The 13,457-nt window shown below is 42.8% G+C and overlaps 1 protein-coding gene across 12 annotated transcripts in view; it reads left to right on the top strand.

Annotated features, from left to right (window-relative positions):
* The window catches only part of LOC139381237 (neurexin-1a-like), a 749,117-nt gene that overhangs the window by 355,665 nt on the left and 379,995 nt on the right, over nucleotides 1-13,457 (top strand). For 11 of the 12 annotated variants that reach the window (XM_071124703.1, XM_071124701.1, XM_071124711.1 and 8 more), the window contains one exon: nucleotides 2,292-2,465. In XM_071124703.1, coding sequence (XP_070980804.1) covers nucleotides 2,292-2,465 — 174 coding nt within the window. Of the gene's footprint in view, nucleotides 1-2,291; nucleotides 2,466-5,521; nucleotides 5,525-8,691; nucleotides 8,716-13,457 lie in introns of all 12 variants that reach the window. The other variant, XM_071124702.1, reaches the window with a different exon arrangement.

Genomic DNA, 13,457 nt, shown 5'->3' with positions numbered 1-13,457 from the left:
AAGTGTTGTCATCAACCATTGGCATTAGACCCTTCTCCTTGTATGAGTGGTGGAGGAGAGTCAGGTGTGTTCTATTGATGCTGAAAGACAAATTCCAGATACAAATATTTTAGCATTATAATTCATTAGATAGCTATAATCTCTGTTAGACGCACATGGCTAAATTGATGGGTCATGTAATCATCTGGCGAAGTGGAGTCTTTTGTTTAGACATGCTAGCTAAACAACCATAATCTCAATCCACAGAGTACTAACAATGAGAAATGGAACTCTGAGATAACATTACTACACACAGATCATAAACATAATTTTAGCTAGCGAGCGAGCCAACCATCTAACGTCAGCTAGCTAGCTAACAGTTTAACTTGGTGTCTTTTTGTTTAGACATGTAGATAGCTAGCTAAACAATGAACCATAATCCCAATCCAAAGAGTACTAGCAATACAAACCGATTGTCATAGCTAGCTAAAGTTAACCAAATAGGTTCAACGTTAGCTAGTTAGCTAGCTAACACTAGGCTACAACTAGCCATGTGAAATGGCATTCTGAGATAACATTACTACACAGATCATACACGTAATGTTAGCTAGCTAGCTAACAGTCAGCTTTCATTTAGAACGAAAACAACTTTCTGACAAAATTAGAAACGTATAATATCTGAAACTGTAGCTAGACTCTTACCCGTATATATGGATAAATGCTTCATGGCATACTGCAACCCCTTTCATTAAATAAGACGTCCTGTGTCGTTTCCGTTTTGTTTGTACATCTTGCTTGATCTGTTTTGTCAAGTCGCTCTGGTTCACACTGACTGTGTGCAATGCCATAAGAATCATCATATCTTTCTCCCTCTCTGTCACGGATGCCACGTTTGCCCTTCATTTGAAGATGTAATCCAGAGACAGGTGTTTACAACAGCCTTCTGTGTTCTCTTTGCAACTCCCTCTGCATTTGCAATCAATCTATTCATCTCCTTATCATACTCTGCTTCTACCAGACATTCCGCTGATTTCAAAATTCGGTCAACTTCTTCCGTGACAACAAAACTGTTGATTGCCGTTTCTTCCCCATCACTGTCATCAGAAGTCTCTACATTGTCTTCTTCAATTGAAATGTTTTTACCTAAATCAGGAATTTCCTCATCGTCTCATTTTCAGAGTCAGAGAGTCAGCATGACACGATCGTCCTCCAGAAAGTCGTACATCAGAACTTTTTCCCACTTTCCTTTGTCGATAGCGCCTGATAAATTCAGGGCAGCAATGTTATTGAGAGCAGTAGCAACATATTTGCAGTTCTCCATTGCTAACGTTATATATTTTAAAAAAAAACTGCAGTAGAAAGGATTATCTAAACATAACGATAAGCTAATTTTATAGACACAAGATGCTACATCTGAAACTCATCTCTCGGCATGTCTAGCCCACTCATTATCTCAGCAATTCATGGCTAGAGGGAAGGTTCCTGCCTTTTTTGTGGCTAAACCAACTAGGCCCAAAATTGAACAATTTATTCATATTTACTGATGGAATACAAGTTTGTTATTAAGGAACATGAAAGTTAAAATGTTCCACAAGGCATTTCTGCCAAAAAAAACACATTTTGTGTGGTGGCAGAATGTAGTACTCAGGTCGGGGTGTAGGGTTTGAGTGTAGGCTGAAGGAAGAGAGGAGAAGTTCTTCTTGCTGCTCTGTCGGCAAGCACCATGGTCTTGTTGCTCTAGTCCAGCAACATTGCACCATTGCTCTTCCTGTTTGAGGTGAGGTCGTACTCTACGGATGTTGTAGAGCATGAACCTGCAGGAGCGGGTCGCTGCTTTGATGTTTTCAGAGAACTACAGGATGTTGTCCAGGGTCACGCCAAGGTTCTTTGCGCTCTGGGAGGGGGACACCGTGGAGTTGTCATCTGTGATGGAGAGGTCTTGCAGTGGGCATGCAGCTACATCTTGGGGGGAAGGAAATAAGTAGTTGAGTATCATTCTCATGGCAAGGAGAGATCATGTGAGGATATGACGGAGCACAGTGACTTGGTGTATAGGGTTGTTTTACTGAACAGCACCAATCAATTTGTCTGTTCTCTCCCTTTCTCATTCTGAATAGTCACCTCACCAGTGACATATTAACACTTCCTGTCCCTTTGTCTGCCCCCTCATGTGTATTCACCTCATCTTCTTCATTCCTATTAATAATGGAAGACTTCAACCAGAGAGCTATTTCCTATACGCTGCTTGTCTGGAGATTGAATTTCTTGACATGCCACTAGTCTTCATCTTCTTCCTCCCCCATCCTTCACAGGCGACCTGTATATAGGTGGCGTGGCCAAAGAGACGTACAAGGAGCTTCCAAAATTAGTTCACGCCAAGGAAGGCTTCCAGGGTTGCCTAGCATCGGTGGACCTGAACGGACGCCTCCCGGACCTGATGTCAGATGCCCTGGCATGTGTCGGCCAGATAGAGAGGGGCTGCGAAGGTAAACACACCCTAACACACACTAGCACAAGCTAACCCAAGCTAACCCTGGCATGTGTGGGCCAGATAGATAAGGGTTGAGAAGGTGACAACTCAATCAAATGTATTTCAGACCTTTTTACATTAGACTTTGTCACAAAGTGATGTAGAGTAACCTGGCCTAGGGTGACCCATCCTCTTCTGCCTGTAGCATGTAGAAAAACAGAGATAAGACACCTTGGCCACTATCAAAACAGAGATAAGACACATTGGCCACTATCAAAATGGAGATAAGACACCCTGGCTACTATCATAACAGAGATAAGACACCCTGGCTACTATCATAACAGAGATAAGACACCCTGTCTACTATCATAACAGAGATAAGACACCCTGGCTACTATCATAACAGAGGTAAAACTCAAATTCATAACAGAGGTAAGACTCAAATATTTGTGGACAAATCTGAGCTATTCATAATGATTTCCTCTCTTTTTTCACTGTAATCATTGAATGACTGTCATGGTTATTTGTGTACACTGGACTATACCTGGTGTAAAATACAGTCAAGCAACCAGTGAACTCTCCTCTAAGATGCCTTCCTCAGTGCAAAGGCTGGTTGAACATTGAAGAAACGAAGACAATAACTTGTCTGAAATAACAGTGTATTTCGCCTTTTAAAGTCCACCAGCCTTCCAAAGGGGAATACATGTTATCTTTCTACATAGAAGTCCCTATGAAAGAACCATTTTCATTCCACACTCTAGAAACAACATTATTTCCCCAATGCTTCTACTTTGGTCTTGACAGCCTCACACTGTGATTCATCAGCCTCTTACGTAATGCATTAACCAACCTTTCATTCACTTCTCAATAATGTGAACACTTTTCCTTGTTTGTCAACAGTCCTTGTACTCTGCTCTAAAATCAAATCAAATGTATTTATATAGCCCTTCGTACATCAGCTGATATCTCAAAGTGCTGTACAGAAACCCAGCCTAAAACCGCAAACAGCAAGCAATGCAGGTGTAGAAGCACGGTGGCTAGGAAAAACTCCCTAGAAAGGCCAAAACCTAGGAAGAAACCTAGAGAGGAACCAGGCTATGTGGGGTGGCCAGTCCTCTTCTGGCTGTGCCGGGTGGAGATTATAACAGAACATGGCCAAGATGTTCAAATGTTCATAAATGACCAGCATGGTCAAATAATAATAAGGCAGAACAGTTGAAACTGGAGCAGCAGCACAGTCAGGTGGACTGGGGACAGCAAGGAGTCATCATGTCAGGTATTCCTGGGGCATGGTCCTAGGGCTCAGGTCCTCCGAGAGAGAGAAAGAAAGAGAGAATTAGAGAGAGCATATGTGGGATGGCCAGTCCTCTTCTGGCTGTGCCGGGTGGAGATTATAACAGAACATGGCCAAGATGTTCAAATGTTCATAAATGACCAGCATGGTCGAATAATAATAAGGCAGAACAGTTGAAACTGAAGCAGCAGCACGGCCAGGTGGACTGGGGACAGCAAGGAGTCATCATGTCAGGTAGTCCTGGGGCATGGTCCTAGGGCTCAGGTCCTCCGAGAGAGAGAAAGAAAGAGAGAAGGAGAGAATTAGAGAACGCACACTTAGATTCACACAGGACACCGAATAGGACAGGAGAAGTACTCCAGATATAACAAACTGACCCTAGCCATCGACACATAAACTACTGAAGCATAAATACTGGAGGCTGAGACAGGATGGGTCAAGAGACACTGTGGCCCCATCCGAGGACACCCCCGGACAGGGCCAAACAGGAAGGATATAAACCCACCCACTTTGCCAAAGCACAGCCCCCACACCACTAGAGGGATATCTTCTCATATGCATATAAACACATAACCACATACACACGCAGACAGGCAGACACGCAGACACACACACACACACACGCAGACACACACACACACACACACACACACACACACACACAAAAAACTCACCCGTGGCACATGTTAACCTCCATAAACTATGTTGGTATGCTGTTAGAATATGTTAACAGCTGCCAGTCCTCTACCCTCATCATTTCTGATTCATTTGGGTACCATATAATCAGAATGCTTTCAATGACAGTATAATCAGATTACACTCACTGACTGTAAGGGTGTGACCTGGCAGCAGAGAAGTCAGATGCAGGAGAGAAATAACTGTGTTTCCAACAGCGCAGTTTATTAACAAAAACCCACCGGAAAACAGAATAATAAAAATCAAGGGGTAACATAACCCAACATAACCCAACACACCAGGACAGACGTACACAAACACTTACAATAAACAATCACCCACAAGGACATGAGGGGGAACAGAGGGTTAAATACACAACATGTAATTGATGGGATTGGAACCAGGTGTGTGGGAAGACAAAACCAATGGAACATGAAACATGGATCAGCTATGACTAGAAGGTCGGTGACGTTGACCGCCGAACACCGCCCAAACAAGGAGAGGGACCAACTTCGGCAGAAGTTGGGACACTGACAGTGTAATCAGATTACTCTCAATCAGATGAATATCACTGACCACATTTGTACAAGCACACACACACACACACACACACTGTGCTCTGTGCATGCTTAGTGAGTCTGCGTGTTTGCCAGAAGCAATCTTCTTGAAATATGGATTAGATTTGTGTTGTGTAAATAATAGTTGTATTTAATAGTTTTAATATCAATGTCATCGTCCTCCACTCTTTCTGTGTAATATTGTTCTATATAATGATAATGCTATGACACAGATGTGTTGATATTATTGTTCTTGTTGTAAACTGTTCCACACAACTGCAGCAGAGTACAATACCATATTCAATATCCAAACTTCCAGAGGAAGATACGCAATGCAAACAACCCATGGAAGATCAGTTCAGTGTTGGTGTGACTGACTGAAGTGTAGGTGTGACTGACTGACTGATGTGAAGATGTGACTGACTGAAGTGTAGGTGTGAATGACTGACAAGTGTAGGTGTGACTGACTGACTGATGTGTAGATGTGACTGACTGAAGTGTAGGTGTGACTGAGTGAAGTGTAGGTGTGACTGACTGACTGAAGAGTAGGTGTGACTGACTGAAGTGTAGGTGTGAATGACTGACTGACTGACAAGTGTAGGTGTGACTGACTGACTGATGTGTAGATGTGACTGACTGAAGTGTAGGTGTGAATGACTGACAAGTGTAGGTGTGAGTGACTGACCGAAGTGTAGGTGTGAATGACTGACTGACTGACAAGTGTAGGTGTGAGAAACTGACTGAAGTGTACGTGTGAGAAACTGATTGAAGTGTAGGTGTGACTGACTGATGTGTAGATGTGACTGACTGAAGTGTAGGTGTGACTGACTGAAGTGTAGGTGTGACTGACTTAAGTGTAGGTGTGACTGACTGACTGATTTGTAGATGTGACTGACTGAAGTGTAGATGTGACTGACTGAAGTGTAGGTGACTGAAGAGTAGGTGTGACTGACTGAAGTGTAGGTGTGAATGACTGACTGACTGACAAGTGTAGGTGTGAGAAACTGACTGAAGTGTACGTGTGAGAAACTGATTGAAGTGTAGGTGTGACTGACTGAAGTGTAGGTGTGACTGACTGAAGTGTAGGGGTGACTGACTGACTGAAGTGAGGTGTGACTGACTAAAGTGAGGTGCGACTGACTGACTGCCTGACAGATTGAATTGTAGGTGTGACTGACTGACTGACTGACTGACTGAAGTGTAGTTGAGACTGACTGACTGGCTGACTGCCTGAAGTGTAGGTGTGACTGAGTGACTGCCTGACGGACTGAATTGTAGGTGTGACTGACTGAAGTGTAGGTCTGACTGACATAAGTGTATGTGTGAATGACTAACTGAAGTGTAGGTGTGAGTGATATGGACTGAAGTGTAGGTGTGAGTGATGGACTGACGTGTAGGTGTGACTGACTGATTGAAGTGTTGGTGTGACTGACTGACTGACTGACGGAAGAGTGGGTGTGACTGACTGAAGTGTAGGTGTGAATGACTGACTGACTGACAAGTGTAGGTGTGACTGACTGACTGATGTGTAGATGTGAATGACTGAAGTGTAGGTGTGAATGACTGACAAGTGTAGGTGTGAGTGACTGACCGAAGTGTAGGTGTGAATGACTGACTGACTGACAAGTGTAGGTGTGAGAAACTGACTGAAGTGTACGTGTGAGAAACTGATTGAAGTGTAGGTGTGACTGACTGATGTGTAGATGTGACTGACTGAAGTGTAGGTGTGACTGACGGAAGTGTAGGTGTGACTGACTTAAGTGTAGGTGTGACTGACTGACTGATGTGTAGATGTGACTGACTGAAGTGTAGATGTGACTGACTGAAGTGTAGGTGTGACTGACTGACTGAAGAGTAGGTGTGACTGACTGAAGTGTAGGTGTGAATGACTGACTGACTGACAAGTGTAGGTGTGACTGACTGACTGATGTGTAGATGTGACTGACTGAAGTGTAGGTGTGAATGACGGACAAGTGTAGGTGTGAGTGACTGACTGAAGTGTAGGTGTGAATGACTGACTGACTGACAAGTCTAGGTGTGAGAAACTGACTGAAGTGTACGTGTGAGAAACTGATTGAAGTGTAGGTGTGACTGACTGAAGTGTAGGTGTGACTGACTGAAGTGTAGGGGTGACTGACTGACTGAAGTGAGGTGTGACTGACTAAAGTGAGGTGTGACTGACTGACTGCCTGACTGACTGAATTGTAGGTGTGACTGACTGACTGACTGACTGCCTGACGGATTGAATTGTAGGTGTGACTGACTGACTGACTGTCTGAAGTGTAGGTGTGACTGAGTGACTGAAATGTAGGTGTGAGTGACTGACTGAAGTGTAGGTCTGACTGACATAAGTGTATGTGTGAATGACTAACTGAAGTGTAGGTGTGAGTGATATGGACTGAAGTGTAGGTGTGAGTGATGGACTGACGTGTAGGTGTGACTGACTGATTGAAGTGGTGGTGTGACTGACTGACTGACTGACTGACTGAAGAGTGGGTGTGACTGACTGACTTAAGTGTATGTGTGACTGACTGACTGAAGTGTAGTTCTGACTGACTGACTGAAGTGTAGTTGTGACTGACTGACTGAAGTGTAGTTGTGAATGACTGACTCACTGAATTGGAGGTATGGCTGACTGACTCACTTGTAGGTGGGAATGACTGACTGAAGTGTAGGTGTGACTGACTGACTGACTGACTGACTGAAGTGTATTTGTGACTGACTGACTGAAGTGTAGGTGTGACTGACTGACTGACTGACTGAAGTGTATTTGTGACTGACTGACTGAACTGTAGGTGTGACTGACTGACTGAAGTGTAGTTGTGACTGACTGACTCACTGAATTGGAGGTGTGACTGACTGACTGACTTGAAGGTGTGAATGAGTGACTGAAGTGTAGGTGTGACTGACTGACGGAAGTGTATTTGTGACTGACTGACTGACTGACGGAAGTGTATTTGTGACTGACTGACTGAAGTGTAGGTGTGACTGACTGACTGACTGTCTGACTGACTGACTGAAGTGTATTTGTGACTGACTGACTGAACTGTAGGTGTGACTGACTGACTGAAGTGTAGGTGTGAGTGAGTAACTGAATAAGAAGGTACTGTATGTGATTGTTCGTAATTATCACTACTAAAATTATATCTGCTTCTTCCTTCACCTCAAAGAACAATTAAAATGTATCCACTTCGTACGACCTTCAATTCCCTTGCTTTTATTCTCTCCTATTTTATGTTTCTGACTCATGAAATCTTGTTTGTTACTTTGTCTCTCTGACTTCTCTCTGTCGTCTCTCCGTTTTCTCTCTGTCGTCTCTCCGTCTTCTCTCTGAAGTATCTCCGTCTTCTGTCTGTCGTCTCTCCGTCTTCTCTCTGTCGTCTCTCCGTCTTCTCTCTGACCTCTCTTGTCTTCTCTCTGTCTACTCTCTGACATCTCTTTGTCTTCTCTCTGTCGTCTCTCTGTCGTCTCTTCGTCTTCTCTCTGTCGTCTCTCCGTCTTCACGCTGACCTCTCTTGTCTTCTCTCTGTCTACTCTCTGACATCTCCCCATCTTCTCTCTGACCTCTTTCCATCTTCTCTCTGACGTCTCTCCATCCTCTCCTGCGTATATTTGTGCTTCCTGTTATTACAGTCTCTGACAACATTTCAGTGCTTTACTAACCTCTGGTATATTCTGCCTTTTCCTTTCCTTACTGTTTTGCTGACTTGATCAAGCATTGATGAAAGCTGATCTACAAGGTATATAGCTTCGGTTTGTTTGATACAGAGCCTGATAATCCCTCTTCCTCCCTCTGCATTTGTAACCCCACCCCACACCCCAACACACACACACGCACACACATTACCCCAACCCACTCACACCACCCCAACCCCCACACCACAAAAACTTCTACAACCACCACTTCCACCCTCACCCCCTCGAACTCAATGACAACTCAGTGTTACGCCACTCACTCCCGTGTCATAACAATTGGGCTTCAGCCCCAGAGGGGAACACAAGGATCACTCACCTGTCCTCTAAACTGACCCCTAGATCCTATACCTATATCCTATATCATTGTGGAGATCTCAGAGGATTTGACAGTTGTAAACAATATATAAATGCCTCCATCTTACCCTCTGATATATTTGTTGTAAGTTTCACCAAGTTTCTTATACCAATGAAAAGCTCTTGGATTTCCACAAGTGCGTAGGGTCTAGGGGGCGATCTAGAATTGGACCACCTCCATCATCTTGTACGGTATGACAGCCTCAGGGTCTCTTGTTATCATCTTCTACTAGTTTATTATATTCACTCTTGTTTATTTTGTCACATATAGTATACCTGTTACATACAATTATTTTATTGCATGGCTCATAGTCTTCATAGCCAAATTTACATGCATGGCATTACACCAAATCTATATATGATTGTGCAATTTTGAATCAAAATAGATAGGGTCTTAGCTACCTCATGTTTGTAAGATAGCAACCCTTGTTAAGGGTGTCAAATTGTACTGTTGTTATCAGTAGATACTATGTTATTATTTCAATACTATATGGTGTATATGTTTCATTCAGTACAGTATTATGAATTTGTATATGGACCAATAGGATGAAAACATATGCGTACTGTAAGTGTTAACCCACAAACCGTCATTCATGATAATAACAATGTTTAGTTGAATAAATTAGTAAATTATCAAAATTAAACTGAATAAAAATCATTACAACTCATTCACTTTATCCACAACCGCTACAACTAATTAAAGTTACTTGATATTCTGAATAATATAAAGCTTTTTTATTAAGACACTGTCTAGTATACATTGAACTAAAATATAAACAAACCATCAAACAATTTCAAAGTTTTTGTGACAGTTCATGTAAGGAAATCAGTCAATTTAAATAAATTCATTAGGCCCTAATCTATGGATTGTACATAACTGGGAACACAGATATACTGTACATCTGTTGGTCACAGATACCTTAAAAAAAGTAGGGGTGTGGATCAGAAAACCAGTCAGTATCTGGTGTGACCAGTGTTGGGTTCTAATTCTCAGAGTAAAACACTCAACAGACATTATGAAAGCTGAGCCACGTTTATTCTGAGGGTCAGAGGGTCAATACAGCCGCATTCAGACAACACATGTGTCCACCACCACAAATATACAGTTGAAGTCGGAAATGTACATACACTTAGGTTGGAGTCATTAAAACAGGTTTTTCAACCACTCCACAAATTTCCTTGACATCACGGGAAAATCTAAAGAAATCAGCCAAAACCTCAGAAAAAAAATTGTAGACCTCCACGAGTCTGGTTCATCCTTCGGAGCAATTTCCAAACACCTGAAGGTACCACGCTCGTCTGTACAAACAATAGTATGCAAGTATAAACACCATGGGACAACGCAGCCATCATACCGCTCAGGAAGGAGACACGTTCTGTCTCCTAGAGATTAACCTTACTTTAGTGTGAACAGTGCAAATCAATCCCAGAACAACAGCAAAGAACCTTGTAACGAAGCTGGAGGAAACAGGTACAAAAGTATCTATATCCACTGTAAAACGAGTCCTATATCGACATAACCTGAAAGGCCACTCAGCAAGAAAGAAGTCACTGCTCCAAAACCGCCATAAAAAAAGCCAGACTACGGTTTGCAACTGCACATGGGGACAAATATCGTACTTTTTGGAGAAATGTCATCTGGTCTCATGAAACAAAAATAGAACTGTTTGGCCATAATGACCATCTTTATGTTTGGAGGAAAAAGGGGGAGGCTTGCAAGCTGAAGAACACCATCCCGACCGTGAAGCACGAGGTGGAAGCCTCATGTTGTGGGGGTGCTTTGCCTCAGGAGGGACTGCTGTACTTCACAAAATAGATGGCTTCATGAGGAAGGAAAATTATGTGGATATATTGAAGCAACATCTCAAGACATCAGTCAGAAAGTTATAGCTTGGTCGCAAATGGCTCTTCCAAGTGGACAATGACTCCAAGGATACTTCCAAAATTGTGGCAAAATGGCTTAAGGACATTTTTGTTATTGGAGTGGCAGTCACAATGCCCTGACCTCAATCCTATAGAAAATGTGTTGGCAGATCTGAAAAAGCGTGTGCGAGCAAAGGAGGCCTACAAACCTGACTCAGTTACACCAGCTCTGTCAGGAGGAATGGGCCAAAATTTACCCAACTTATTGTGGGAAGCTTGTGGATGGCTACGCAAAACGTTTGACCCACGTTAAACAATGTAAAGGCAATGCTATCAAATACTAATTGAGTGTATGTAAATGTCTGACCCACTGGGAATGTGATCAAATAAATAAATCATTCTCTCTACTATTATTCTGAAATGTCACAATCTTAAAATAAAGTGGTGATCCTAAGTAATAGGGTAATAGGGTAATAACCAAGGAATAGGGTAATAAACCATAATTTCTCCCTTAAGGGGATCTGACCTCAACCCCTCATTTTCCTAATCCACAGATGTCCATCTGTATCCCCTGTAGCAATCCTGTCACTTCCTCCTGTCCACCAAACACATTCCAAAGCCATCTGGCTCCTACAGATAACCATTAACTTCTGATGTAAAAAACAGTCTCTATATACGCTCCTTAGATATGTTCCAAGTTTAACTCAGAATCCAACACCACCATTTGCCTCTGGCCATTGATTGCGGCCTGTGTAATGTTTGCCCACTGCTCTTCAATGGCTGTGTGAAGTTGCTGGATATTGGCGGGAACTGGAACATGATGTCGTACACGTCAATGCAAAGCATCCCAAACATGCTCCTTGGGTGACATGTCTGGTGAGTGTGCAGGCCATGGAAGAACTGAGACATTTTCAGCTTCCAGGATTTGTGTACATGTCATTGTGACATGGGGATGTGCATTATCATGCTGAAACATGAGGTGATGGCGGCGGATGAATGGCAATAAAATGGGCCTCAGGATCTCATCACAGTGCCTCGGTGCATTCAAATAGCCATCGATAAAATGCAATTGTGTTTGTTGTCCTTAGAATATGCCTACCCAAACCATAACCCCACCACCTTGGGGCACTCTGTTCACAACATTGACATCAGCAAACCGCTCGCCCACACAACTCCATACAAGCTGTCTGCCATCTGCCCGATGTAGTTGAAACTGGGATTCATTATTGAAGAGCACACTTCTCCAGCGTGCCAGTAGCCATCGAAGGTGAGAGTCTTCCCACTGAAGTCGGTTACGATGCCGAACTGCAGTCAGGTCAAGACGCTGGTTAGGACAATGAGCACGCAGATGAGCTTCCTTCCCTGAGACTGTTTCTTACAATTTGTGCAGAAATGCTTGCTTGTGCAAACGCACAGTTTCATCAGCAGTCCAGGTGGCTGGTCTCAGACGATCCTGCAGGTGAAGATGCCGGAAGTGGAAGTCCTGGAACGGTGTGGTTACACGTGATCTGCGGTTGTGAGGCCGGTTGGACATTAGGACTAATTCTCTAAATTGACGTTGGTAGATAAATTAACATTAAATTATCTGGCAACAGCTCTGTTAGACATTCCTGCAGTCAGCATGCCAATTGCACACTCCCTCAAAACTTGAGACATCTGTGTTGTGTGACAAAACTGCACATTTTAGAGATGCCTTTTTGTTGCCCCCAGCCCAAGGTGCACCTGTGTAATGATCACTGTTTAATCAGCTAATTGATATGCCACATCTGTCATGTGGGTTGATTAACTTGGCGAAGAAGAAACGCTCACTAACAGGGATGTAAATAAATGTGTCCACAACATTTGAGAGACAAGCTTTTCGTGTGTATGGAACATTTCTGGGAACTTTTATTGCAGTTCATGAAACATGGGACCAACACTTTACATGTTACGTTAATATTTTTGTTCAGTGTACTTAGAGGTGAAGTAAAATTGTGTCATTTTAACTTCATACTTTTGAAAATTGAAATATGCAATAGTGCATTTTCTAATAAGCCTAAAGAAATTGCAATCAACCATTATCACCATTGTAACAACATGTATCCTAATCAAAGAAAATCTCAGTCTTAATCTCAGTATAACAACCAAACCATGTTACATAGCTCCGGTTAACATCCATGCTAACCCTGTGTCATACCATTTGTATCAACTCTCCCATTAACACAGCCTACATAGGGGTTGACAGACTGGCTGACAGACTACATAACAGACTGGCCGACAGATGACATAACAGACTGGCTGACAGGCTACATAACAGACTGGCTGACAGATGACATAACAGACTGGCTGACAGATGACATAACAGACTGGCTGACAGACTGGCTGACAGATGACATAACAGACTGGCTGACAGACTACATAACAGACTGGCTGACAGACTATCAATCAAATTGTATTTGTCTCATGCACCGAATACAAGGTGTAGGTAGACCTTACAGTGAAACACTTACTTACAAGCCCTTAACCAACAATGCACTTTAATAAAATGCCTACAAAAAAGTAAGAGATAAGAATAACAAATAATGAATCA

This window comes from Oncorhynchus clarkii, chromosome 23 (genome assembly GCF_045791955.1).
Source record: "Oncorhynchus clarkii lewisi isolate Uvic-CL-2024 chromosome 23, UVic_Ocla_1.0, whole genome shotgun sequence".
Lineage (NCBI taxonomy): Eukaryota > Metazoa > Chordata > Actinopteri > Salmoniformes > Salmonidae > Oncorhynchus > Oncorhynchus clarkii.
Note: the sequence above shows the minus strand (reverse complement) of the source record. Positions and strands in the feature narration are given on the sequence as shown.